Source organism: Alligator mississippiensis, chromosome 5 (genome assembly GCF_030867095.1).
Source record: "Alligator mississippiensis isolate rAllMis1 chromosome 5, rAllMis1, whole genome shotgun sequence".
NCBI classification, from domain to species: Eukaryota; Metazoa; Chordata; order Crocodylia; family Alligatoridae; genus Alligator; species Alligator mississippiensis.
This window is the reverse complement of record NC_081828.1, coordinates 194,408,854-194,434,512: the sequence shown is the minus strand read 5'-3', so window position 1 is coordinate 194,434,512 and position 25,659 is coordinate 194,408,854. Positions and strand designations below refer to the sequence as shown.

The following is a 25,659-nucleotide window of genomic DNA, read 5'->3' as shown; positions in this document are numbered from 1 at the left end:
CCGGGTCTGAGGCTGGGGCTGCGGGGCTGAGCTGGGCCAGCCCATGGACTCTGCTGAGGGCAGGTATGCAGGGTCCATCTTTGGCTGGGCTGCAGAGGTGGGGCTGTGGGAGCTGTGCACCAGGATTGCTTCTGGCTTCCCACACCCAACCTGGACTGGGCTGTCATGGAGTTGCTGCTGGCTGGGAAGGGTCCTGCTTGTCCATCTCTATTTGCCACATGAGATGGACGAGCAGGTACCTTGCAGGGGGCAGGTGGTGACAGCTGTGGGTGCATGAGCCCCCATGGCAGGGGTCTGCTGGGCTCCAGGCCTATCTGCACCTCCACCGCAGATCAAGCAGCTGCGGGCAGGAAGGACTCATCCCGTGTGGCTAGTGTTGTCAACCAAGGTGCCCGTCTCGGTGTCACTGCCTGGCCAGCCACCACCTGTCCATGCCAGGCTGGGCTGTCACAGCTGCAGCCAGCTGGGAAGGGCCCTGTCTCCATTGCCCAGCCCGGGCTGGCCCCGCTGCAGGTGCTGCTGAGGGCGGGATGGAAGTGCTGGGCCAGGCCGCAGGGTCAGGGCCCTTCCCAGCCGGCTGCAACTCCAGCCACAGCCCCAGTCTCCTCCCTGGGGAGGTGAGGCCATGCCAGCTGGCTGTGGCCATGTCCCCCACCTTGCGAGCCACCAGCGGGGCACAAAACTGGGCAGACCCTGGCTGGGGTCCCCATACCCATGGGAGAGAGGGGGAGGTAGGGGAGTTCAATTCCCCTCTCTACTCCCACTTCACCTGAGGTTTTGCCCTAGCCAGTGTCTAGCTACTTCTCCCTAGGGACAAACCTGGCAGGGGCTCCCTCCCCCTTGGGTCCTTGCAGGCCAGGGTGGAAGTTTAAGCCTCTCCCCAGTTATACCCAGCAGCCTGCCAGGGCCTGGCCATGCCCTCCCCACTCTCGGTCAGCTTCCCTCCAGTCTCCAAACTGCTGCCAAAGGGAAGGGAGGGCTTACTCTAGCGCTTCCCCAGCTTCTAGCCTGAGCCACTGCAGGTATGTGACTGCATTTCTGGAACAAAAGTGAATGTCTGTTCTCTTGCAAATCAGTTCACTATATGCAGGTTAGACTAACCTGCAAAGATTGAATCAATTTAGGTTCATGCTTTTTGAATGTTTCTACTTGGCCTCAGTGCTCACTAGTGTTACATGTATTCAGCACAAAATGATGGGTGTGCTCAACAATGCCACAGTCAGTGTTCTGTCCTGCTGTGTAGTTTCCCATTTTGTCTAGACATACAGTGTGGATAGCCAATTTATCATTAGTTTCTGAAACACCCTTGTATAGTTAAGTGTGTGCGCGTGTGTCCGTGTGTGTGCATGCATATGCACAGTTGTGTAAGTATAATGCAGTGGAAGGATTTTTTTTTCTTGCTTCCCAGAATAACCCCCAAATTTGAAGCTACTTCTGTGTTTCAGGTTGGAGTGCTATGCTGAGAATTTTTTTCCTTTAATGGGGTACTTACTGTCCAATTAATTGACTTTTTTAATATGTATCATTGCCTTCAAATTTGAGCTTTCTGAATATCATCACTGGGGTAACTTGACCCCAGAACACTTATTCAACATTGTATTCAAGAAAGGCAGGAAGCTCCAACTTCCAAGAGAGCTACTGGTGTTATCAAGAGAGGCCTAAAAAATTGAATTGCACAAATCAGTAGGGTAATTTCTAAATGCCTCAATAATTTCAATATCATTAAGTGTAATTTGATCATCTTCAGAGATGGCAGCTATAGAGGGAGATATGAATTCCACACTCATTCAGTAACATAGCCATTTCCTGCCTTTGTCTTTGAAATCCTATGAAAGATAAGCTTGAAATTTACAGAGCTTAGCTCAAATGGGAAATAATCAGGTAGAGATTCTAAGAGTCAGTCTGAGCCATCAGGGGTCTAACCCCTTTAAAAAGAGGAAGGAGAGTCTGTGTGTGAAGCTTGCTGTCATGATGAGGGGGCTATCAAGGCAGTAAAATATTATGTATTTTGGGGGAGGGGAAGGAAGAAGGATAATCCTCCCATGGCAGTTTTCGCTCTGTGCCTATGTGTATGTCCAATTTCTTCCATCCTTTAAATTGTTAAGGATTTTTATAACCTGACATATTTGCTCAGTTCCTTTATCAATATAACACATAGTTTTACATCTTATGAATTGAAGTCATCTGGCCTCTTTCAGTAGCAGGCTGGTATTAAGATTCTCTCTGGTCACTTAGGCAATATACATTGCTGCTTCCCAGTTGGTTGTAGCATATGGAGCATGGCTAATTGGATTGATTGAGCAAAAATTCAATAATAGGCATAAAATGCATCCAGATACAAAAAATATTTATTATTGCCCTGAGTTTAACTACTTGTACTAGTAGTTTCCAAAGCTCCTCAAACCCCCAAACAGCATTTGAAATGCATGTATTCTGACCAAGCAATACTGAAGACCCAAAAGACTATGGCAAAAGATAGCAAAGACTGCTATGGTGAAAGATAGAGCTAGTTAAATTGATGGAGCAAATGCTCACATAAATATTAATAACTTATTGAAAACAAAAAGAACTCTGGCTTCATACAACTACCAGTACCTCTCCGTGTGCTCTTTCAGGATTTTTGTGAACATAGAATATATTTTATGCACGTCTATGCTGGCAAAATATGTCATCGTCACATGGACAGTGATCACATGTTTCTCCAATACTGGATGTTTTTTGTTATGTTTTTAGGATACAAGTTTATTGAAAGACCAATGTAGAAATATACATGACTGATTCCTAGATATAAAAATCTTCAACCATGCCCAGGAAGATGAGGTTGTACTTAAAAATTCAATTATAAAGGTGCACCCTGTTAAATGAAGACATGATTGGAAGAAGAGTTTTGGCCAGTTAAACACTCAGCTTGTAGGGGTTTTATAGTTTGCAGGTATGGCTGGAATGTTACAGTATTTGCAGAAAAAAGAACACATCATCTAAGTCATTTGGGAGATCATTAATGTATTTCCCCAGAAATATTAAAATAATTTTGAAAAAAACCCTGAAATGCACTTACCCTGAATTCTTAGATATAAGAGCATTAAAAATACAGCTGTGAAAAGCAAGTACAGAATAGCACCCAGGAGTCATCTTGACTGTAGGGGGAGAACAAAGCATATATAAAAACAGCATAGCAAAATTTATCCTGCAAATTTACATGCCCAGGCATAAAAATTAAGAATCCACCCTTTGATAAAACTTATTTATTTGTTTAATGTTTACAAAAAAGATAAAATCATTCAGCTCCTGTGGGATACTGCAGGGTTTTCTGTGAGAATTAAGTTGAACTGTAAAGCAATGTTGCCTTGAGCATGTAGTTGTTTCTGAATGAAAGTCAAGACATTTTAGCAGGTCAAAAACATTATCTTATAGGTACCCAAAAATATGTTCAAGGCGAACACTCTACAAAATGGAATCTTATGTTTAAAATGAAGAGCGGATAAACCCTGCAGTGAAAAATTGTAGCCTGTAGAAGTACTTTACTTCTACATTCTGTAGAAGTAAAGAATGATATGAAAATTTTGCAAGACCATTAAAATAGCAGGAATCCCTAATGAAAATATAGGAATTGAGATTTATTTGTGTGGGTAGGTGGGTGGTGGTGGTGGTGGGGGTAGGGGGTTCATCTTTCTAAGAAATTGAGGTGATAAATTTTGTGTAGCTGCCTTCATTAAATATCTTGAACATTGTAGAATTGAGGAAGGCAAATTTTATTTTATGTTACGTTAGCCTGCAGCAATTGTTTTGTCCCGAAGTTCTGAGCAATGCCATCCAAATACCTTACTTGTGGTGTGTACATATCCAGGTAAGCAGGTTTGGTCATTTTGTGCAGGAGTTACGTTTGAGGGAACAGAGTTTTGTTGTTGTTGTTTTTTTCTTTCATGATGACCATCTTGATTTTAAATGTGCTCATCATTAAACTCTGTGCATGTTTTGGGGGACTGGTGCAAAGAAAAAAATTCCCATATGGAATAATGTTGGATCCCTTCTCCTTTTTGATTATGTGTATATCACACTCCTTAGTCAAAAAATAAGTGGTGGAGCACAATAGTGTATTGTGGAAGCCAATATAGTCTTTGGATTAAACAGACTTCAGAATTACCTCACCCTCCACAGAGAACACTATGTTCAACTTCCTGGAGGACAGATCTAGCAACTGTTAACAACAGAGCCTGAGCTAGTTTCAGTTGCTGTGATTTGTGCACAAAAGGAGATGGTTGTTTCTGGGATGTCTATGCTACATTTGGAAGTGTGACTACACCTGCCTAGTAGTAAAGGCATAAGCTCTACTAGGCCCATTATAGACTTACACAGGTGGCTAGTCTACACTGAAGTGCATGCTTCTGGGTGTTCATTAGATTACTCTGGTATATTTACACCTGTAGACATACCCTAATGTAGCCAGCACCCAGATCCTGCAGGGTGTTAAAGATTTTAGGTGTAGATATAATCTTTTTCTGTTCAGCCCTGAGTTCCAGAAGTGGCTGTCAACATTCAGCACTAGTTGAAATATTTTAAATTGTTTTCAACAATAGGCCCACGTGGCGCTATCTAATTGTGGAGATCACAAAATCATCAATTACTGGATAATCTAAAGCCAAAGAGAAATTACAAATCATATATTAGCTTACAGTCAACTTCAAAGAGCCTTTTTAGCCCTTTTTGCTACTTGTGAACTCAGGATCCTGAAACACTGCAGCATATTCACCTCGCTAATCAGTTTTTGCTGTTGCTTCTTAATAACATGGGCAGACCACATCAGCTATACTTTCCAAATCATTTCTCCTGTTTCTCTCCCAATTTGTCTAAAGTGCATTTCAGTCCATCTTAGGCAGGCAAAGTTTAGATCTGGATTCAGTAAAAGACCTAAAGCTTATTGCAATCTTGATAGCACTGTAGCCTACATGGTCTCACTGTCTGCCTTAGTGGTAGTATGAATATTTGGAGCACAATGCAAGAGAGAATGGAATGAAAGAGGCCTTGGGGCAGATGAGCAATTGACAGAAAACACTCTCAAGATCATTTGGAGTGGAAGGATGGGACCACTGAACTGTGATTCTATCCATCATCTGCCAGAGACTATAGGTGAGCTGACAAAAAAAAACCTCTTGAAAGAGTCATAAGAAGGAGGTTGCTGAAAGTGTCATCACACAGAAGGAAGAGATTATTGACCAATAAAATAAGTGAACTCTGACCAGTATCAAAGACAAAATCCAGGTTTACAAGGAACTAAAGGATACCTGGTATGCTTTGCCTTATTTGCTTCTCATTCATCTTATTGAAAGATTTAAGGTTGATATTTATGATAAATACTTGGAGATTGTCATCATGAAAAGTTAATTGTGAATAAACTGAACAATCCATTATGCTGTAGAACTGGGCACCTAACTTTTAACTGTATTGTTTGCACTTTGCAGGTATTTTTAACTGTATTAGTTTTTGGTATTTTTATATATTGTTATGCACTATTGTTAGAAGACCTCTGTTTTTATCACCAATACAAAATATGTGTAAGGGACATATTTGTTTTGTTTGGTAGAATCATAGTGCAGTATAACCAAACCTATATGTGCATCTCTGGCAAATAATATTTTAAATTGTTTATGCAGGTACAGAAGGCTTAGGGTTCAGTATCACTTCAAGAGATGTACCAATTGGTGGCTCAGCTCCAATTTATGTGAAGAACATCCTTCCCAGAGGTGCAGCCATTCAAGATGGGAGACTAAAGGCTGGAGACCGACTGATTGAGGTGATGAGACATTACATATTATTTCAGAAAACCCTCTGTATTTTTTATATAGGTCAGTTGTCTTCATATTTTGGTAATGTTGTAGCCATAGTGTCGTACCTGTGAGAATGCATTGCATTTGAAACCTTGTCTAAGTCTATCCCAACTATTCAGTTGATTCAATAAAAGATATCCCCCACACAAATGCTTTCTTTATCACAGGAAACTACTTGTATGATTTCTTTTTTTGTTAAAAATTGTATGCATACTTCATTTGTAATATGTTTAAAGATAAAAAAAAATAGATCCAGCCCAATTAACAGAAGGGAAATTTAAAACCCTGCACCAAATTTCTTTATACCACTGCAGTATCTTTACTTCATTAGTGATGAAAATAACTTTTACAATCTATTTGAATTTATATGAAACACTCTTTAATTTTTCATACTATAACATTTTTTCACTAGCCAAATGTTATAACATTGAGTTGCACCTGGAGAGTGATAATCAACAGAGTGAATCATCATGGTGCTCTGTGACCAGTGGTGTCCCCCAAGCCTCCCTCCTTGGACCTATATTCTTTAACATCTTTATTAACAATGTGGACATTGGTGTCAGAAGCAGACTGGCCAAGTTCGCTGATGACACCAAACTTTTGTGGTATAGCATCCACACCTGAGTGTAGGTTGGTGATCCAGGCCGACCTTGACAGGCTTAAAAAATGGGCGGATAGGAACCTGATGACATTCAATATGGAAAAGTGCTGCAAGGTACTCCACCTCGGGGGGGAAAAAAACCCATATCACGCTTATAGGCTCAGCAGTGCTATGCTCACTGGACCATGGCCGAAAGGGACTTGGGGGTCATGACTGACCACAAGATGACCATGAGCCATCAATGCAATGTCACAACTGGTAAAGCGAACCAAACTTGAGATGCTTCTCAAGCAAATGTCAGGATGTCATACTCCCACTGTACTTGGCCTTGGTGATGCCACAGCTGGAATACTGCATCCAGTTCTGGGCTTCACAATTTAAAGAGGATGTGGAAAAGCTTGAGAGAGTCCAGAGAACAGCCACGTGCATGGTCAGATGGCAAGACAACAGGCCTTACGGTGAGAGGCAGAGAACCATGGGACTCTTCAGCCTGGAAACCACAGGCTTAGGGGTGAATTAGTGGCTGCCAAAAGTATATATATAAGGGGAGTACATCAAGATCTGGGGGAATGCCTGTTCACCTGAGCGCCCCAAGGGACGACAAAGTCAAACGGTCACAAACTCCTCCAAGATCGTTTTAGGCTGGACATAAGGAAAAACTGCTTTACAGTCCGAGCCCCCAAGGCCTGGAATAGACTCCCTCCAGAGGTGGTGCAAGCACCTATTCTGGACTTTTTTAAGAAACATTTGGATGCCTATCTTGCTGGGATCTTTTGACCCTAGTTGACTTCCTGCCCTTTGGGCAGGGGGCTGGACTTTATGATCTTCTGAGGTCCCTTCCAGCCCTAATGTCTATGAATGGCATTGCTTATATATTGAAGTAAAAAAAAAAAAATCTCAAAGTAGAATTTTTCTTAAATTTTGAAATAATTGATAATCAATCAAAGAGCTAGATTGTTACATATAAGCCTTGAGGATCTTAATTATCTCAGTGGCTTGCCATCTACTCACTGGTGGAAAGTAGGCAACTTTCCTCCATTCATTCCTTACCCATGCCCACACTTGTTCATACCAGATCTATGCCCTGTGGGGAAACAGAGGAGGTTTCTCATTAATAAGTAGAAGGCAAAAATGTAATTTTCCCACAGTTATTTGAAAATGGGGAGAAAGTGGGGTTGGAGTAGAATTTTTTTTTATTAAATTATGTAAACTTCTAAGGCACAACTTTTAGTTCAAAATATTCTGGACAGACAACAACCCCTGTAAGGCCATAGACAAAAGAGAGGAGGACATATTTTTTCCTGCTGGTTTGAAATAACCATGAACCTGGACCTTGTAAAGATGTAACTAGTCTTTGAATGCCGGGGAAGGGTTGTTGCTTCCCTTCGTCCTAAAAAAATTATAGAAGACAGACAGACAGGCAAAAGATAAGAGCATATTTTTCTCCTGTTTGAATAGGCATTTCAAAAAGATGTGTGGGCCTTGGTGGCTGAGTTCCGTCCGGAAATGTTAGGGATGGGGTGATTTCTGCTTTGCAATAGGTTCTTGGAGGCTTGTAATCTATTAGATAAGTTGGTGGTTGGTTTTCAGTGACTTTTCAGTGTGTGAGATTGCCGCCTTAATGACCAGATCTGGATCTAGGGAAGGGAGAATGGAAGGAAGGAGCTTCGAAGAAGGAAATGGAGAAATAGGGAATGATAACTATGTGATGAGTAACAGGAAACTAGGAGAGAGAGCTATTCAAAGCATATATGTGTTAGCAGTTTGGCTTCTTTACTGTCAATCCCTTCTGCTCCTGCATGAAGATTGGTAGTGCTTCAGTTCATTTTAAGATGGAGGTTCACATTTTGTTGCTCACAACACTGGAATTAACTTGTGCATCAACTACAGTGTCCTGTTATCAACAAGCAATCAGCTTAGTCAGCTTTTTTCTAATATTAGCTTATGTTTATCTATCATGTAACTCCATTAGACTCATTAATTTATCAGGTGATTAATTTTGGCTTGTTGTCTTTGTTTAGATTAATTACCGCTTCCAGAATGAGATGGTCTTTCATTCTGTTTTTCAATCTTGTCACTTCTGCATTTTGCATCACCATATTAGCTGTTTCGTTTTCCTCCATTCAGGGAGATGTTTTATAACTGCTACTGTCAACTTGTATAACAACCATTTGGTAGGAAATGCCATATAAGAATTGTTGGTAATTTTGTCTGACTGCTACATGCATATAATTTAGCATTTCCAAAATGAATATAATATACACTTCTTTTTGAAAGGCCAAATGAAGGGCAAAAAAAATTCCCCCCCCCCCCCCCCCCCCCCCCCCCTAGTTATAGCAACATGGAGCGCGGACAAAACCTCATCTTCAGCTGACTTATCCTCCCATTCCTGCTTAACTACAGTTGAAACACTAGCTGCTGCTGAAGACTGGTCTCCATGGATGGATCTGTGATTTTGGAAGCGCTAAAGAGTCTCTAGGGCTCTAAAATTAGTGGGGAAGCAAAACTAGGAACAGCTAGCAGGAAGCAAAATTCCCCTGAGGGAGTTAGCTTGATTAGTGGAACCTCAAGACCATTAAACCCAAGAGACAATTGTTAATACATCTGAAGTGAAGAACAATGAGCCACTATATCAATTGACTCCCTCAGTTGCCTGAACAGTATTGCCACAGCTGCTGCACTGTAGAGCAGGAATCGAAGTAGAGTGCTTCTAGCCCTGTCAGGAAATCAGCTTCCCCAGTTAATACATGGATTGTAATTTGCAGGGAGGAAAAGGTGCATGCTGTATGTAAGCAAATACAGTATTAATGAACAAAAGATTTTTTTCTGCTCCACAGTAATCATCACTTTGCTTCATGTCTACTTTTTCTTTCTGTTTCTACCTTTCTATGGCTCCTTCCAAGGTTCTTGTAAATTGTTCTCCATTTCTTGTTTGTTTGGCTGTTTCTCAATTGCTTGTTACCCTCCTTTTATGAACCAAGCATCAAAATGAAATAGCAGGATGCTTTATCGGTTTCAGTTTGCTGTTTTATCAGCTAATGGTGAAGAAAAACGTGCATATGAGGAAAAGGTTAATTATTTTGCTTCGCTACTTAGTTCTGTAACCAGCAGTCCCATGTGAAACTAACAATATCATTTGTTTTGCTTACTCAGATGTTGTGTAGAGGACTAGTTAATGCAGGTAGGAAAGGCTCTTAGCACACGGAAGTGCCACATCGCTTTACAGCATTTGTCCCTCTGGCTGCTTACCATTATTATATAGGAACACTCTACCCTCTAAACTTCTGAAATGTGTTGTATGTTTCCACTCTCCAACCTCTTACGTATTTGTGGAAGAAGGGCTTTGTTCTCCAGATTTGGTGTGTGTTGTAGCAGCATTAAAATTATGCATCCTAGGGGTAGTTGCGATAATCAAAACTCTTTAAAATTGAAGAATTCCTTTATTTGGGGAAAATGAGTGGAGATAACATTTTTTCTTCAGGCTCTATTGTAGTTTTAAAAAAAAATTCTCAGTGGAAGAAGTTCAGAAGTGTAAAAGTAGATGTCCAAATCTCATTTGAAGTCAGTGGGAATTAAGCTGCTAACTCCTATCTGTGCCTTTGTAAACCACTCCTCAAATGTTTATGGGATGGAGAGATAATGTAGAGAGATTTCCAAAGCTGCTATCCATGTTGTATCTGTTTTTTATTATAAAGAGTTCTGAGGTCTCCAGGGCTGTCACTGTGACACATTCCATGAGCATCTTTTCATTGATAGTCATAACGTATTGTTGGGAGCATGGACCAAGAAAAAAATACTGTTCTGCATTTTCCTCTACATTGGGTTAATTCTATTTCCACTAAAAAGATAAGCAAAATTCCCATTGCGTTGAACCCCCTTATGTTAGTTCCTTGTGAATTTGAAACAAGTCTTGCTTTCAAATATATTGTGTGTGTTGTGACACGCGATAGTACTCTCTGCTACTGGACCCTTAGCAATTTCTAATATTTTATTTCTTATAGGTAAATGGCGTCGATTTAACAGGCAAAACCCAAGAGGAAGTTGTCTCCCTGCTGAGAAGCACCAAGATGGGAGGGACTGTGAGCCTTTTGATTTTTCGTCAGGAAGAAGCATTCCATCCAAGGGAACTGGTGCGTAAAATAGAGAGCAGCTAAGAGATTTTAGATGAAAATGAACAGATGATCTGGCTTTGATATCTGCTGGTAAATGTCTGTGGCTAGAACTGAACACAAGGAAATAAGTTGCCATTATTTTCTTGTCGCTACGTTTGTATGAACATTTTTTTGAAGCTCTGGTGTTGGAATTAAACATTTATAATATGTGAGTAGTTGGTTTAAAATCAGATTATGGGGATTGTAATGTGTGACAGAAAATGCTTATTAGGAAAAGTTATTGGATGGACTTTGCTTTGATGCATGCAGATGACTTTATTATTTCATATCTTTCACACTCATGAGTCTGCGTTTGAAAGCTTGGCATTTGTCCCACTTCATGATCACAAAATTTTCAAAGCATTTAAACCCATACTGGAACAGTATGTATAAATGCTCTGGTATAAAAAGGAGGAATTTACAAGAAAAAGAGTTCTTATTTGAATATAAAAGCAATCCCTATATGGAATGAAACCCCACAATTATTCATTTACTTGGGTAATTGAGAGAGTGTTTTCTGAATAATTGAAGCAAACTGAAACAATCAATGTTTATCGCTATACCTATTAATTTGCAAATTGTATACAAATATTTCCCTGATTATTACCTAAGATACTTTTTTGTAACAAAAGTTAAACCATGAATATAGCGGGTGCGTTTTATTCTGTATTCAGTTAATAGGCTGAATTTGTTTGTGTGAATATAGTTTTGTGTAGCTCCTAAAATAAACTCTTTGGCTTCATTCTTTTGAAAAAGCAAAAGAAGAGAGCATGTCATCTTCTCTCTTTGGCATGTAAACTAATTTGTTTAATTTCTAGTCAGTTTGTAGCATTTTGAATGCAAAAGTAATAGCTTCTTTTGACCATTTAAAAACATCTAACATCAGTCTTTGCACTGACTTTCTTTCAAAACAACATTTAAATCTATTAAATTATAGTGGCAGGGAAGGCTGTAAATGAACTGCATTTGTTAGCTTAATCCTCTTGGGATGTGACTTTAGGTACTGATATGTCATGGTTTATGAAAACTTTCCCTTAAAGAGTGGATGAAATTGAATGGTATGGAAATCGCATCACATCCTTCTGAGTGGCTAGACAGCAATCTGTTTATAAAGTCCTGTGATGTAATTTACACAGTATTAGTAACTTTGCAAAAGGATGAATTGAAATGCCTTTAAGGTTTTTTAAATAAACTCTTAAAAGTAAGAACATTCCTTAATTATTTTTATATTATTTTTATACTTGTTTTTGCAAGTTGCAATAAGTAATAATATATGGAGTAATTTATATAAAATTTCCTGTAAGCTGCTTCATTTGTCAGATAGACTACCCTTAAAGAACTCTTTCAATTTTAATTTCTGTTTTATTGCATATCTTCTAAATTAACAAACTGAACTGGCCCCTTTAAAATAGGTTTAACCTCATCAGCCTCTTTGATACTGCTTCCTCTGTGCTGGGCAAAAGTTAGGAAAGTTAGAGCTCAACGTGTTCATTTAAAGCTGTAGATGGACAATCTTTTATTACCTATAGAATCAGAAGCCTAGAGCATCAACTGGTATAGTTACAATGGAACAACAACAAATTACCACTGCTAAGGATCTGACAGCATGTGTGTTGGTTCCTGATTGTATCAAGATTTGCTAATTTATACCATGACATCACCAGCTGCCAAGTTTGTTCTCCTCTCAGCAGTCATGGGGCATATCCAGCAAAAAAGAGCTGGGGAAGCTACAGAACTGAACCATGTCTAGAAAGGGTTGTTCTTCCTTCTGCTGATTCAGAAGTAATACAGAAAATTTGTTTTAATACAATTCAGCCTATCAAGGACTTTTATCACCCTGATCTATGTCAGATTTCTTATAGGGGGAAAAAATCTAGAACCATGCCTGTTCACCTTTAACATTACATATGATTATTTACATGTGATCCAATTGCTAACAGTTTGTCTTCTGTGTCCATCCTTCTTTCCTCCATATTTTCCCTATTGCTTTATTATTTCTTTTAAATTATAATTTTATGTACATTTAATGAGTGGTGTCTGCTGAGAATATGTATTGCTATGAATATCCTATGAACATTTATTTGACATCATCTTATATGCAGAATGTGTGATGGCATTTTTTTCTGACAGTCATTCAGTATAACAACTCAACGTTTTGGTCACATCGGTATGGCTGGTTATTTCAATAATGAGTTTTTTCAGATTTGATTTTGTGGGAGTTAGGGATTCTGGGTTCTGCTTCCCTCTATGACTTCTACATAGCCAATATTTGCCTCAGTTTCCTGTCCAAGTAAAATGGAAGTAATAAAACTAATTTTATTCACAGGAGAGTTCTGAGGCTTAATGTCTTTGGTTGGGAGGAACCATGGACGTGCATACACTTATGTAAAATGAAGGGAACGTTTAAGCAAAGGCTGTTTTGATTTACTGCAAGAGCTGCACAGGATGTGTTAATACTTGTGTGTTTGAGAGAATAATAATCCAGTGCCAACAGCTTTGAAATCTAAGTTTGCGTTGATCAGGGCACATGGGTGACTAAAACACAGATATAGGGAAATAATTCAAAGTGTTAGGCTGAAACTTTAACCAGTGGTGATTATGGAAATAAACATCCTGCCTCCTTCAAAATATCAGGAATTGTACTGAGTCCAGTATTCTGTTAAATGTCCTTGTGCATATAGCTAATGAATTGGAACTGGTCTTCTTCAGCCTAGCTCTCTTACTCTTCCTCTGTGAAGGAACAGCAATGCCTCTTGGGGTGCCTTGGTTTGTGAAGGTACTCGTTGGTCACTGTGCATGTGCTCCTGTTTGTCAGCCCATAGAGGACATGTTGTTACAGTTTTCTGAGAAATTAACTCTTAGCTCAAGCTCTAGAACCTCCATGTCAGCCACAGACTAACAACGCTGTCCCTTTCCCCTCTCTTTTTCCCAGAAAGACAAATAGCTTCACTAGCCATATGTTGGATCCCTTACATTTATCACTGATAGCTGCTCCTTCAGTATTTTATCTTCTTTGAATACCGACTATAGTTTATACATAACTAAATGGTCACATGTTTACTTCCAAACTTTAAATTTCGAACTGTACTCCAGCCTACTATTGTAGGTTTTAACATACCTTTGTAGGCGGAGGGCTATGACAACAAGATGGTTGCTGGGCCGTACTTTGGTCTTTAATATAGGATATACAGGGGTTTGTAAGAGCTAATAAATTCTTCAGATACACCTCCCAAACACAGCAATGGGAAGCAGAACAAGAAAATCAAATTTACTCTCCCACTTGGATTAGGGTGAGGCATTTTCATTGTATATTAGTATTATTATTGTTAGGTTTTGGGGGTTATCTCTCTGCTATGCCACAAAATGGCCTCAGAGAAGCTAGTATAGCCAGCAGAGACTTATAAGTAAGAGGAATTACCTCCAGTATAAAGGCGTGTGCATGCCTGCATTGGTTCTTGAGGCCAGGTAGTTGTCACCCTTCTGTGAAGGGAGTTTGATGCAGAGTTAATGGGGCCACAGTATAAGGTCAGGTACATTTGGCATAGGGTTATAACAACTGCCTCCGTGCAACTCTCAATTTGTGCCAGTACATGGTAGCTCTGGATAAGAGAGAGCAATATATACTCCCTACAATCCTCTCTCTCCACTTTATACCAGAATTTCAGCCCTTTGTATGTCCCTTTGTTAATAGATAGTGTGTCACTTACATAGCTGTGTTCTTATTTATTTTTTTTACTTCCTTTAGAATGCAGAGCAAAGCCAGTCACATATTCCAAAGGAAACGGTAAGAGCTTTGTCTTTTCCTTGTCAGAAGACTCCAAATTGTATTAAAATTGATATGGCACTTCTCCATCAAAGTTTGAGACCCTCCTTTCACATTATATACTGTAGATGGCTCTCTCTAGCTTTACATTTTAAACCTATTTTTGTTATGCAGTTTTCAATTCTAGTTGATTTTTTTTTCCCTTTCAAATACAGACAAAGGCTAACCAATATAATAGTAATTTAGATGTTTAGTTAGTTAGTTGGGTGTGTGTGTGTGTGTGTATGTATGTATGTATGTATGTATATATAAAAATAAAATCATGGTTATGCTATTTAAGTCTAAAGCTCAAACAAATAAGAGCCAGGAAGCTTAGTTAAGGCAGACTTAAGCCATTGTTTGTTGTTGTTAGTTATTTTTAAGAATCTCTGATGTCATGTAAGGAAAGGAGTATCAGTTTCCTCTTGGAGGTTATAGCACATTTGGATTGAGATCCATTGTCAAGATTCTGTATGAAGACTTGTATATGCTCCAGAAGGGACATTCGAGTCTCCTGGTACAAAAACTAACATGTATTAAGTTGTTAGTTTACTTTGAGACATAAAATCAATTTATGAATTATTATTATTATAGAACAATACAGTATATACATCTTCATGTGTACAGTATCTTGAATATTACTTACTATTTCAACAGAATTCATAATTTTACTATTAAACCAAGTAACAAATTAGCACGTGGAAAAATTTAGAATTTCAGGTAAGAAAAGAAAGATTCTGTTGGGATTTGAGAAAAGGTCAAGAGTTGTTTTTTTTAGAAAAGCTATTTCAGATGGCATGAGCACCTTACCAAGTAAGATTGTCTCAGGGCTAGGTGAGCTGATGGAAGGAAGGTGATGGATAGTTTTTAAAAGTTAAAGAGCACAGTTTTGAGTTGTAATCCCATTAACTATTAATCTAGTCAGCAGAGTTCCCGAAGGATAGAGGGTCAGTGTATTTTCAGGTGCATTGGAGAACTGGGCAGCAGCATATGTTGGAAACTAGAAGCATAGAATTTAATGTAACTATAGACATGGTAGTTGAAACAGTCAGTGAGAGAGGTGACAGGCATAGATGAGAATTTCGGCAGAGACCATCAGTGCAGCTAATGGTACCCATTGTGGTGATTTTGTAAAGTTCTTGATTTCTTTATTTAGTTATTTACATTTTTAGCCAAATAAATGTGGATGTGATGGTGATACAATAGGATATCAACTGTGTGAACTGCTTGGACAATAGCAAATTTGTTTCAGTATTTGGGAATTCATCTGACTGCAAAAAGATAGGTGGGTTGTTAGATAAAAGTTTTGGAAACTGGAAGTCATGCAATTGAGATCCTGCTGGTATAGCTTGTATTTCATCAAATATCCCTATAGTATGTTATAGTTGGTATTATTACATGAAAAAGTGAAACAACTACCACTAAATGTACCCATATGTATGCAACCACTTGACACAACCACTTTTGAAAGTAGGGGGGGAATAAAATAGTCTCCAATTAATACTGTAGAGGAAATTTTTAAGTATGTATGTATGTGCCAAAATTGGAATTTGAGTGGGATGTATCAATATCCGCACTCACACATACAAAACAAATCCATGGAATCTTTTAGACACAGTTTAAAGATCTGTGAAGGAAATCCTGCTCTGCCTGGCAGCTCTTGCTAGGAGTCTGGACAGTCTTCTTGGCTCTGTGCAAGAAGGAAGGCAAAATAGAAGCTGATGTTGGTTCCTTTTGGGTATGAGCCAACAGGCTTGTAAAACAAGGATTTATGCCAGAGACGCAAAGAATGGTTAGATGCTCCTGAATTCTTGACCCTAGCCAGAAGGAGCTCCTAAGGAAGCAAGCCTTCAAATCAGTGTACAGGCCTAGGAGCTGGTAGTGAGTGAGCTGGCAGTCCAGGAGTGGAGCAGAAGGATTAGGTCAAAAGGTTAGTGTAGAACAACTTGACTCTTTCACCAGCCACTGGTTTGTGGCCGCTAGCTTTTTAAAAGCTATTCATTGTTTCCACGAGTAAGTAGCTATTTAAGAGCTCCTTGTTTCAGAGCAAGAGGGATAAATAACTTCCTTGGGGCAATGGGTATAAGCATCTTTTAAAAAAATCCCATTCCTAGGTGGAAAGATCAACTGCAACCAAGAAGAGGGATTTGTTAATGCACATTTTTTCTTCACTGTCCTGGCTCCAACATGCCAGTTCTCCTTCTGCTGGAATAATTATGATACAACAATATTTCTACAAAGTTTATTTTTCTCTAGCTGCAAATCTGTAACACAGCCGCTAATTTTTTTAAAGGCTTTTTTTCTTTTGACACTCTCTCCCCAACTCTCCTTGGTTCTTCCTCATTACTTGCTTACTTTTCTTGCATCTAGTTATCAGGCCTTTCAGATTCCTTTTCTTACAGATTCTACTTTTGTACCCACCACTGGTGTTTATGCTCCTAATTGTGAGTTTTTGACTTTGTGTCATGGAGTTGACAGTAGAAGGAAGAGGGCAAAATAGTAGGAATACAAAAAGTGAAGTTGTTGGAACTGCAAGCATGATAGATTCATAGATTGTAAGGCTTAAAGGGACCTTGGAACATCATTGGGTCCAGCCCCCTGCACCAGGCAGGAAAGACAACTGAGGTCTATTCCCAGGTGGTGACCCCAGCAAGGCGACTGTCCAGTCTCCTCTAGAAAATGTCTAGGGTAGGCGATTGCACCACCTCTGGAGGGAGCTTATTCCACAGTCTGGACATGCTAACTGTGAAGAAGCTTTTCCTAATGTTGAGCCTGCAGTGGTCTTCCAGGAGTTTATGACCATTACTCCTGGTTTTCCCCAACGGTGCCCTGGTTAACAGTTGTTCACCGAGCCCTTGATGTACTCCCATGCTGCAGTGGTAAGCAGCTACCAAGTCCCCTCTTAGCCTTCTCTTTTTCAGGCTGAAGAGTCCCAGGTTCAGTTTTGTGTGCTGTACTTCAAGAAGGATATTGATAGAGTCGAGGGGGTCCAGAGGAGGGCCACTCATGTGGTTAGGGGCTTACAGGACAAGCCCTACGAGGAGAGACTAAGGGGACCTGGACCTCTTCAGCCTCCGCAAGAGAAGGCTGAGAGGTGATCTTGTGGCCACCTACAAATTCATTAGGGGAACTCAGCAAGGGATAGGAGATATTCTGTTCACCAGGGTGCCTCTTGGGGTAACAAGGAACAATGGTCACAAACTGACAGAGAGCAGATTTAGGCTAGATATCAGGAAAAACTTCTTCATGATAAGGCTGGCCAAAATTTCAAATGGGCTTCCCAGGGAGGTGGTGCTGTCCCCCACCTTGGGGGGTCTTTAAGAGAAAGCTGGATAGGCATCTGGCTAGGGTCATCTGACCCCAGCCCTCTTTCCTGCCTAGGCAGGAGGTCGGACTCAATAATCTGTTGAGGTCCCTTCTGACCCTAGCATCTATGAATAGGTCCCTCAGCCTATCCTCATATGGCTTGCCATGCAAGTCTCTGATTGTGTGGGTGGCTCTTCTTTGGACTCTTTCAAGCTTTACCTCCTTTTACATCCTTCTTAAAGTGTGGTGCCCAGAACTGGATGCAGTACTCCAGCAGCAGTCTTACAAATGCTGAACAGACAGAAGAATCACTTCCTTGGTTTTGCTTGAGATGCATTGATTGATGCATGCCAGAGTATTATTTGTCCTGCTGGTTATAGCATTGCATTGTCGGCTCATATTCATAGTGTGATCAATTACTATCCCCAGATCCCTTTGATGTGTGGTACTAGTCAGTTTGACGCCACCAAGCCTGTAGGTGTGTTGGGGATTATTTGTCCCCAGATGGAGGACTTTACATTTCACGATGTTGAACTTCATCTGGTTCCAATCCGCCCAGCTTGCCAGCCTGTCTAGTTCTGCCTGTATCTGTAGCCTATCTTCATCCTCCATAACTTGTTTTCACCCGCAAACTTAGCCATTGAGCTCTTCACAACCACATCCAAATCATTGATAAAGATGTTGAAAAGCACTGGACCAAACACTGACCCCTGAGGAATACCACTGGCTACTTCTCACCAGGATGACGCAGATCCATTATTTAGAACTCTCTCGGTCCTGTCCTGCAGTCAGCTTCCTACCCACCTAACTGTCTCACAATCCCACAATCCTCCAATTTTCTTGTGAGAACATTGTGGGATACCAAATCAAAGGGTTTTTGGAAGTCAAGGTATACAGTGTCAACCTCCTCTCTCTTATCCAGGTGGCGAGCTACATGATCGTAAAAGGAGTTGAGGTTGGTAAGACAAGACCTGCCTGCGATGAAGCCATGCTGGCTGTCATTCAGAATCTTACCTTCTGCAAGTCTGTTGCACATAGGCTCCTTAATGAATTTTTCCAGGATTTGCCCTGGGGTAGAAGTTAGGCTAATTGGCCTATCCTTACCCGGGTCCTCCTTCCTCCCCTTCCTGAAAATGGGGACAACATTGGCCCTCTCCCAGTCCTCAGGGACCTCTCTGGAGTGCCACAAGCTTTGGAAGGGTTTTGCCGGGGTTCTGTGATCACTTCAGCCAGCTCCTTCAGCACTCTTGGATAAAGTTCATCCAGTCCTGCTGACTTTTATATATGTCTATTGTTTTTAGATAGGAGCAGACAGGTGAGGTATAAAAATCTGCTCAGCTAGATCTTTAAAAAAATGTCATAATTGTTCATGGTGTATTTGTAAGGTACTTATTATTTTAAAAATAAAAATTTTAAAAAGTTGTTGACAGTCATGAGCCAGGAATAAAATTCATACATCAGTACCAAAAACATAAGGCCCAATTCACTGATGCATTATTTCAGACTTAAATAACAAAACGTTGTTGGTTTTAGTGGAGTGGCTCAATAGCTGCAAAGAAAGGATAATTATAAATGGATCCATGTTTAAATGGCAGGAAGTTTTGAGTGGAATCTCACAGGGGTCTTTCATGCGCCCAGTGTTGCTCAACGTGTTTATTAATGATTTGAATGCTGGAAGAAAGGGCTTCTTCAGCTAAATGCTCACATAATGCAAAATGGATGGATTGCAAACATGTTGGAGGACAGGAACACAATTCAAAAGGATCCTCACAGATTGGAAACCTGGGCTGGAGTTAAACAGAATGAAGTTCAGTGCTAACAAGTGCAGGCTGCTATACCTTGAGGAGAATAATCAGAAACACAAATACAAAATGGGTGACAAGTGTGTGGATAGCAGTGCTATAGAGAGAGATTCTCAGTAGGGCCGTGCGAAGCTTCGGTTGCTGATTTGATTCAGAGGAGATTCGGCCCAATTTGGCGGCCAAATCTCCGAATCTGAATTGAATCAGGAGACCCACTGATCTCTGGATCAAATCAGAACAGAATCAATTCAGAGATTTGGAAAGATTCGATGATTCAGCCATAGACACAGCTTTATATGTTTTTTCTGCGTACCTTGAGGCTTGTGAATGCTGAGATGGTGGGGTGGATGGAGCATCCCATGGGAGCATGGGGGGGTGCTTCCTGTGCTCAGCGGTGGACCTGGAAGTGAACCAGAAGTACTTCTGGCCTCAGCTCGTCAGGTTGGTGCCTGGTGCCTCCTGGGCCTGGGGAGGTCCCCAGCATCCCCCTGCAGCCGATCATCGAGCCAGGGAGGTGTGGGGGGAATCCGGAACTACCTCTGTGCGTGCAGGGAACTCCCCTGCGCTCCCCTGGGATGCTTCATCTGCCCCACCATCTCAGCGTTCATGAGCTATGCCTGGTACCTCGAGGTGTGTAGAAAAAATGTACAAGCTGTGTCTATGGTCGAATCGCTGATTCTCCAAATTGGAATCGAATCTTCACATTTGGCTGAATCGAATTGGGATAGTGATCTGAATCAGCGAATCTAATCACTGTTCCCCGAATCAGGCTGAATCCAAATTGAGTACTGGCTGCTTCACACACCCCTTGTCCTTAGTGGGTCACAGACTTAATATAAGTTTGCAGTGTGACACAGCTGCACAAAAGTTGAATGTGGTTTTGGGCTCCATCAGAAAGAGCATTAGGTACTCCTTTTGTGAAGTAATAGTGCCTCTTTACTTGGCACTGTCAGGTCTTACCTGGAGTTTTGTCTGTGGTTTTGGGCTGCATATTTTAGAAAGGATGTTGAGAAGTTAGAGTGGGCCCAGAGGCAGGCAATAAAAATGATGAAGAGCTTAGAAGGCAACTAATACAAGGAGACATTGAAGGAAATAGATGTGTTCAGCTTGTGGAAAAGGTGCTTAGCCTGGGACATGATACAGTCTTCAAATACCTGAAGGGCTGCCATTAAGAAGAGGGAAAACACCTTTTCTCTTTTGCTGCAGAGATCAGGATGTGGCTTGAATTTGCAGCAGGGTAAGTTTAGATAGGGTAAGAGGAAAAAGGTTCTTCACTATCAGATTAGGCAGGTAGTAGAGTAGATTGCATAGGGAAGTTGTGGACTCTCCATCACTAGAGGTGTTCACATAGTGATTAGCTATGCATTTTTCAGGGATAATCTAGGAGTACCATACCTGTGTTATACTATGGGATTTCCCATGCATCTGGGCTTTTATGATTGCTGCATGGGACCTGGAAGACATTTTTTTTCTCTCCTGATATGTTACAGATTTGTTTTGTCTCAGAAACATTGGGTGTTGGCTGGAGCCAATGCTAGGGATTTTGACTGGGGTGTGGCAGGGCTCCTTCTGGGACTAATGCCCAGAGGTTCCTGGAAAGAGGGTCTTGCCCCTCTGCTCAGAGTCAAATTGATTGCCATATTTAGCATCAAAAAGGAATTTTACCCCCGTTGTCTGGTATGTACGTATAGAGTTTTTGCCTTTCTCTGTAGAGGGGATCATGGCCCTCTTTTTGGGATCTCTCAAGTGTATTTTAACACCTCAAAGAGTTTTAATCCACTAATGCAGAGCTGTCCAGCTGGTGGCCCTTGGGCTGCATGCAGCCTGCAAGGGGTTAATTTGCAGCCCCTGGGTTCTGACCCAGCCACTGCTCTTTCTGTTGCTCCAGCAGCAAGAGCAGCTGAGGTTTCTAGGTTCCCCCTGGCTTCCTCTGGTTTCCACTTCTGCCCCCTCCTCCCACCCCTGCCCAGATCTCCTACAGGCCACAGTGTACAAGAGAACCTTTGGCTGGGGAGCTAAGGTTGAGCCTGGGGTGCCCATGGGTGCGGGACCCAGTGGAACACAGGCTTGTACTATTGCAGTCCACGAGACGTGTGGCCACCAGGGCATGCAGCCCCCAGCTGCTTCCAAGTTGGACAGCCCTGCACTGATGAATCGGAGCCTGTGCATTTCTAAACAAAACATTTGAAAAACAGGTTATTCTCTTTTCTTTCTGTTTCACTGATGAACAAGAAGGGTGTCCAAATTACTCCTGAGCTGTCTGTCTCTGATGTAGCATTTTTAAACCATGACTTCAACCAGTCATTAGCTGTGCCAGCTTGATGCAAATGATAAAACTAAGTGGAACAGATGCACACTTTCCTGAACCTGATGATTATTTGGAATGTAAAAGATTGACCGTAGCGTGAAATAACAGTAATTTGTCATTATTACACTTCTGTTTCTAAGGGAAATTACCTTAATCTTGTTACAAAGCATTGAGAAGAAAAAAACCCTGTTAGTTATGCTATATAAAACATCTGCCAATTAGGTTTCCCTATACTCTTCGGAAATCAATAGTGTTTTGAGTATTATTGTGTAATAAATAATACAGTTGCTTGTCCCCACCCTCTCATCCTCCACCCCAACCTTGTACTCTGATCCAAGATGAGGGTCTTTCCCCCCATCTTGAGTGTGGCTGGGAGGAGGGAGCCTCATCTTGGATTTGAGTAAATACAGTACTAAAAAACATGTGGCCTGGGCAGGCCATGACTCTGGCTGATGTGGCCCATGAGGTATGCAACCCCCAGCCAGTTAGAAATTGGAAAGCCCTGTATTGAGCTATTATCCAGGAAAGGGAGCATAGCATAGGCAAAAGTAGGCAATGTGAGCTGCAATCTCGAGACTTCTTTTCCTGGGCCTTTCACTTATCCACTGAGCAACAGAGGGAAAATTCTAACCTCTCTTCATTCAGTCTTCCCTTGTTTGAAAAATGGGCATAAACAAGTCTTGCCTTCCCAGCAAGGTAGCTGTTGGGGATGATTAATACCTTAGTATTGCCCTAAATTGAATGGCCTTGTGGTTAAAAGCATTGACTTGTCTACCAGCAGATCTGGCTTCAGTTTGTGGCAACTGCCAAAGTTTTTCTGTATTACCTTGGGTTAGATCACTTAGCTTTGTATACCTAGGTTCCCCATCTGTAAAAGGAGGGAAGAAGGGCATTTAAATATAATGTCAAGATATGCTTGGACCCTGTGACCATGGCACTACAATATACTGGCAAGTGCATTGAAAGATGTGTTATACATATAGTTGAAAAGATTTATAGTTGAAACAAGCAATGCATTGAGAGCTATCCTTTGATAAAAGGTGCTTCAAGACTTGTACATTTTCATTAAAATGTCAATATTGGGCATTTCCTAGATGTGCTTTCAGTATATTTTAACAGGGCAGTGATCTTCTGTTCTTTTCTTGTCATTTACTAAAGTTTGTTTGAATATGGGAGTAGTTAGTCTTTTGCATAAGCTTATGTGTGTGCTTATTGAATACTTGTGGGAGATGTGTACTTGTATAAGTACAAATACTTGTATGTGGTCAAGGGAAGAAGTATAGGTTTGCACTTCTTGTGTATGTAATTCTGTATATCTACAGAATGTAATTATATTTCTTTCAAAGGAAATTAAATCTCTTTCATATGATATAATATCTCATTTTGGAGTGGGGTGAGGGAGTCATTTACTACAGTTGGAATCATAGATGGTCAGTACCTCTGAAAGATGAGCCCAAACTGTTTTATAGAGTAGTGATATACTAATCCATATATGTAGCACAGCACTAAAATAATTTGGTATGGAATGATACTACCAGATTAGGAGAGACCTGCTGGCTGATGAGGTTGACAGCGTTATTTTCTCGGTGTTGATTGAGAATATCTTGAATGATTGCTGATTCTCTCTATATAGTTATATAACTTTTTATTATAGCAAGGGAGAGGCACAGTTTTTGTCTTCTAATCATGCAGGGTGTAAGGGTGATTATACTAGTTTCAAAGATACTTTTAGGGACATACTGAATGACTTCAGATTACATTTTTTAATAAAGATGCAATCTAATGAGATGATAGCAAAGAAAGAAAAAGAAAATAAGTGTGTAATTTTCTCCAGGATACTGTTCTGTTTAAACTTTTTTTTAACTATAGAAGGTTAAATATTACTGAATAGCTTATTTGGAGTATTAATGAATTGATCTGAGACCAATAATCCATAGTGAATAATTTAAATAACATTCAGTATCTTTCTGTTTGTGAATTCACCTTGATGAGTTTGAATTTTCTTGAATGTTCAAGATTAAATCATGAATAATGTCTCTGTATAATTCACAGGCTATAGGTCAATCACAGATAGGCTGGTGAAAGAGCAAGATATTTGAAATCTGAAACTTAAGTAAGATAAAGAATGTAGAACTAGAAAGGATTCCTGGGTATAGCTCTCTGGTACCTCAGATGATTCCTTTCAGAACTGTGGATAGATTTTATTGGGCATGCAAGTCACCTAGGTTGCTTTGTTCCCTGTTCAGGTGTGTAAATCTTAGAATTATATTTCTAGTTTTATTACTGATGATTATGAAAATAGCATGTTCTGACTGCTCTGGAATCTTCACTGTCACCTAATCCAAAAAAGGCAGTAAGGGCAGAAGTGACTTGCCAGCATGTTGCTTGGAATACACTCATAGATTCATAGATTCACAGATGTTAGGGTTGGAAGGGACCTCAACAGATCATCGAGTCCGACCCCCTGCATAAGCAGGAAAGAGTGCTGGGTCTAGATGACCCCAGCTAGATACTCATCTAACCTCCTCTTGAAGACCCCCAGGGTAGGGGAGAGCACCACCTCCCTTGGGTGCCCGTTCCAGAACTTGGCCACTCGAACCGTGAAGAAGTTCTTCCTAATGTCCAGTCTAAATCTGCTCTCTGCTAGCTTTTGGCCATTGTTTCTTGTAACCCCCGGGGGCGCCTTGGTGAATAAATACTCACCAATTCCCTTCTGTGCCCCCGTGATGAAGTTATAGGCAGCCACAAGATCGCCTCTCAACCTTCTCTTGCGGAGGCTGAAAAGGTCCAGTTTCTCTAGTCTCTCCTCGTAGGGCTTGGTCTGCAGGCCCTTGACCATACGAGTTGCCCTTCTCTGGACCCTCTCCAGGTTATCCGCATCCTTCTTGAAGTGCGGCGCCCAGAATTGCACGCAGTACTCCAACTGCGGTCTGACCAGCGCCCTATAGAGGGGAAGTATCACCTCCTTGGACCTATTCGTCATGCATCTGCTGATGCACGATAAAGTGCCATTGGCTTTTCTGATGGCTTCGTCACACTGCCGGCTCATGTTCATCTTGGAGTCCACTAGGACTCCAAGATCCCTTTCCACCTCTGTGCCACCCAGCAGGTCATTCCCTAGGCTGTAGGTGTGCTGGACATTTTTCCTCCCTAGGTGCAGCACTTTGCATTTCTCCTTGTTGAACTGCATCCTGTTGTTTTCTGCCCACTTGTGCAACCTATCCAGGTCTGCCTGCAGCTGTTCCCTGCCCTCCGGCGTGTCCACTTCTCCCCATAGCTTTGTGTCATCTGCAAACTTGGACAGAGTACATTTGACTCCCTCGTCCAAGTCACTGATGAAGACATTAAAGAGTATCGGTCCAAGGACCGAGCCCTGCAGGACCCCGCTGCCCACACCCTTCCAGGTCGAGACCGACCCATCCACCACGACTCTTTGGGTGCGACCCTCTAGCCAATTCGCCACCCACCGGACTGTGTAGTCATCCACATCACAGCCTCTTAACTTGTTTACCAGTATGGGGTGGGATACCGTATTGAAGGCCTTCCTGAAGTCTAAGTATACGACATCCACCCCTCCTCCTGTGTCCAGGCGTTTCGTAACCTGGTCATAGAAAGAGACTAGATTGGTCAGGCACGATCTGCCCGCCACAAACCCGTGCTGGCTTCCCCTCAGCATAATTTGTCCTGCCGGGCTCTCACAAATGTGAGCCTTGATAATTTTTTCAAAGACTTTACCAAGGATGGAGGTGAGACTGACTGGCCTGTAGTTGCCCGGGTCCTCCTTCCTCCCCTTTTTGAAAATGGGGACCACGTTAGCCCTTTTCCAGTCCTCCGGGACTTGGCCCGTGCGCCACGAGCGTTCGA

The 25,659-nt window shown here is 41.2% G+C and overlaps 1 protein-coding gene across 14 annotated transcripts in view; it reads left to right on the top strand.

Moving 5' to 3' along the window:
• PARD3 (par-3 family cell polarity regulator) overlaps positions 1 to 25,659 on the top strand; it is a 723,581-nt gene that overhangs the window by 428,907 nt on the left and 269,015 nt on the right. For 10 of the 14 annotated variants that reach the window (XM_059729148.1, XM_059729153.1, XM_059729149.1 and 7 more), the window contains 3 exons: positions 5,652 to 5,791; positions 10,428 to 10,556; positions 14,323 to 14,361. In XM_059729148.1, coding sequence (XP_059585131.1) covers positions 5,652 to 5,791; positions 10,428 to 10,556; positions 14,323 to 14,361 — 308 coding nt within the window. The remainder of the gene's footprint in view (positions 1 to 5,651; positions 5,792 to 10,427; positions 10,557 to 14,322; positions 14,362 to 25,659) is intronic. The other 4 variants (XM_059729155.1, XM_059729152.1, XM_059729150.1 and 1 more) reach the window with 1 other exon arrangement.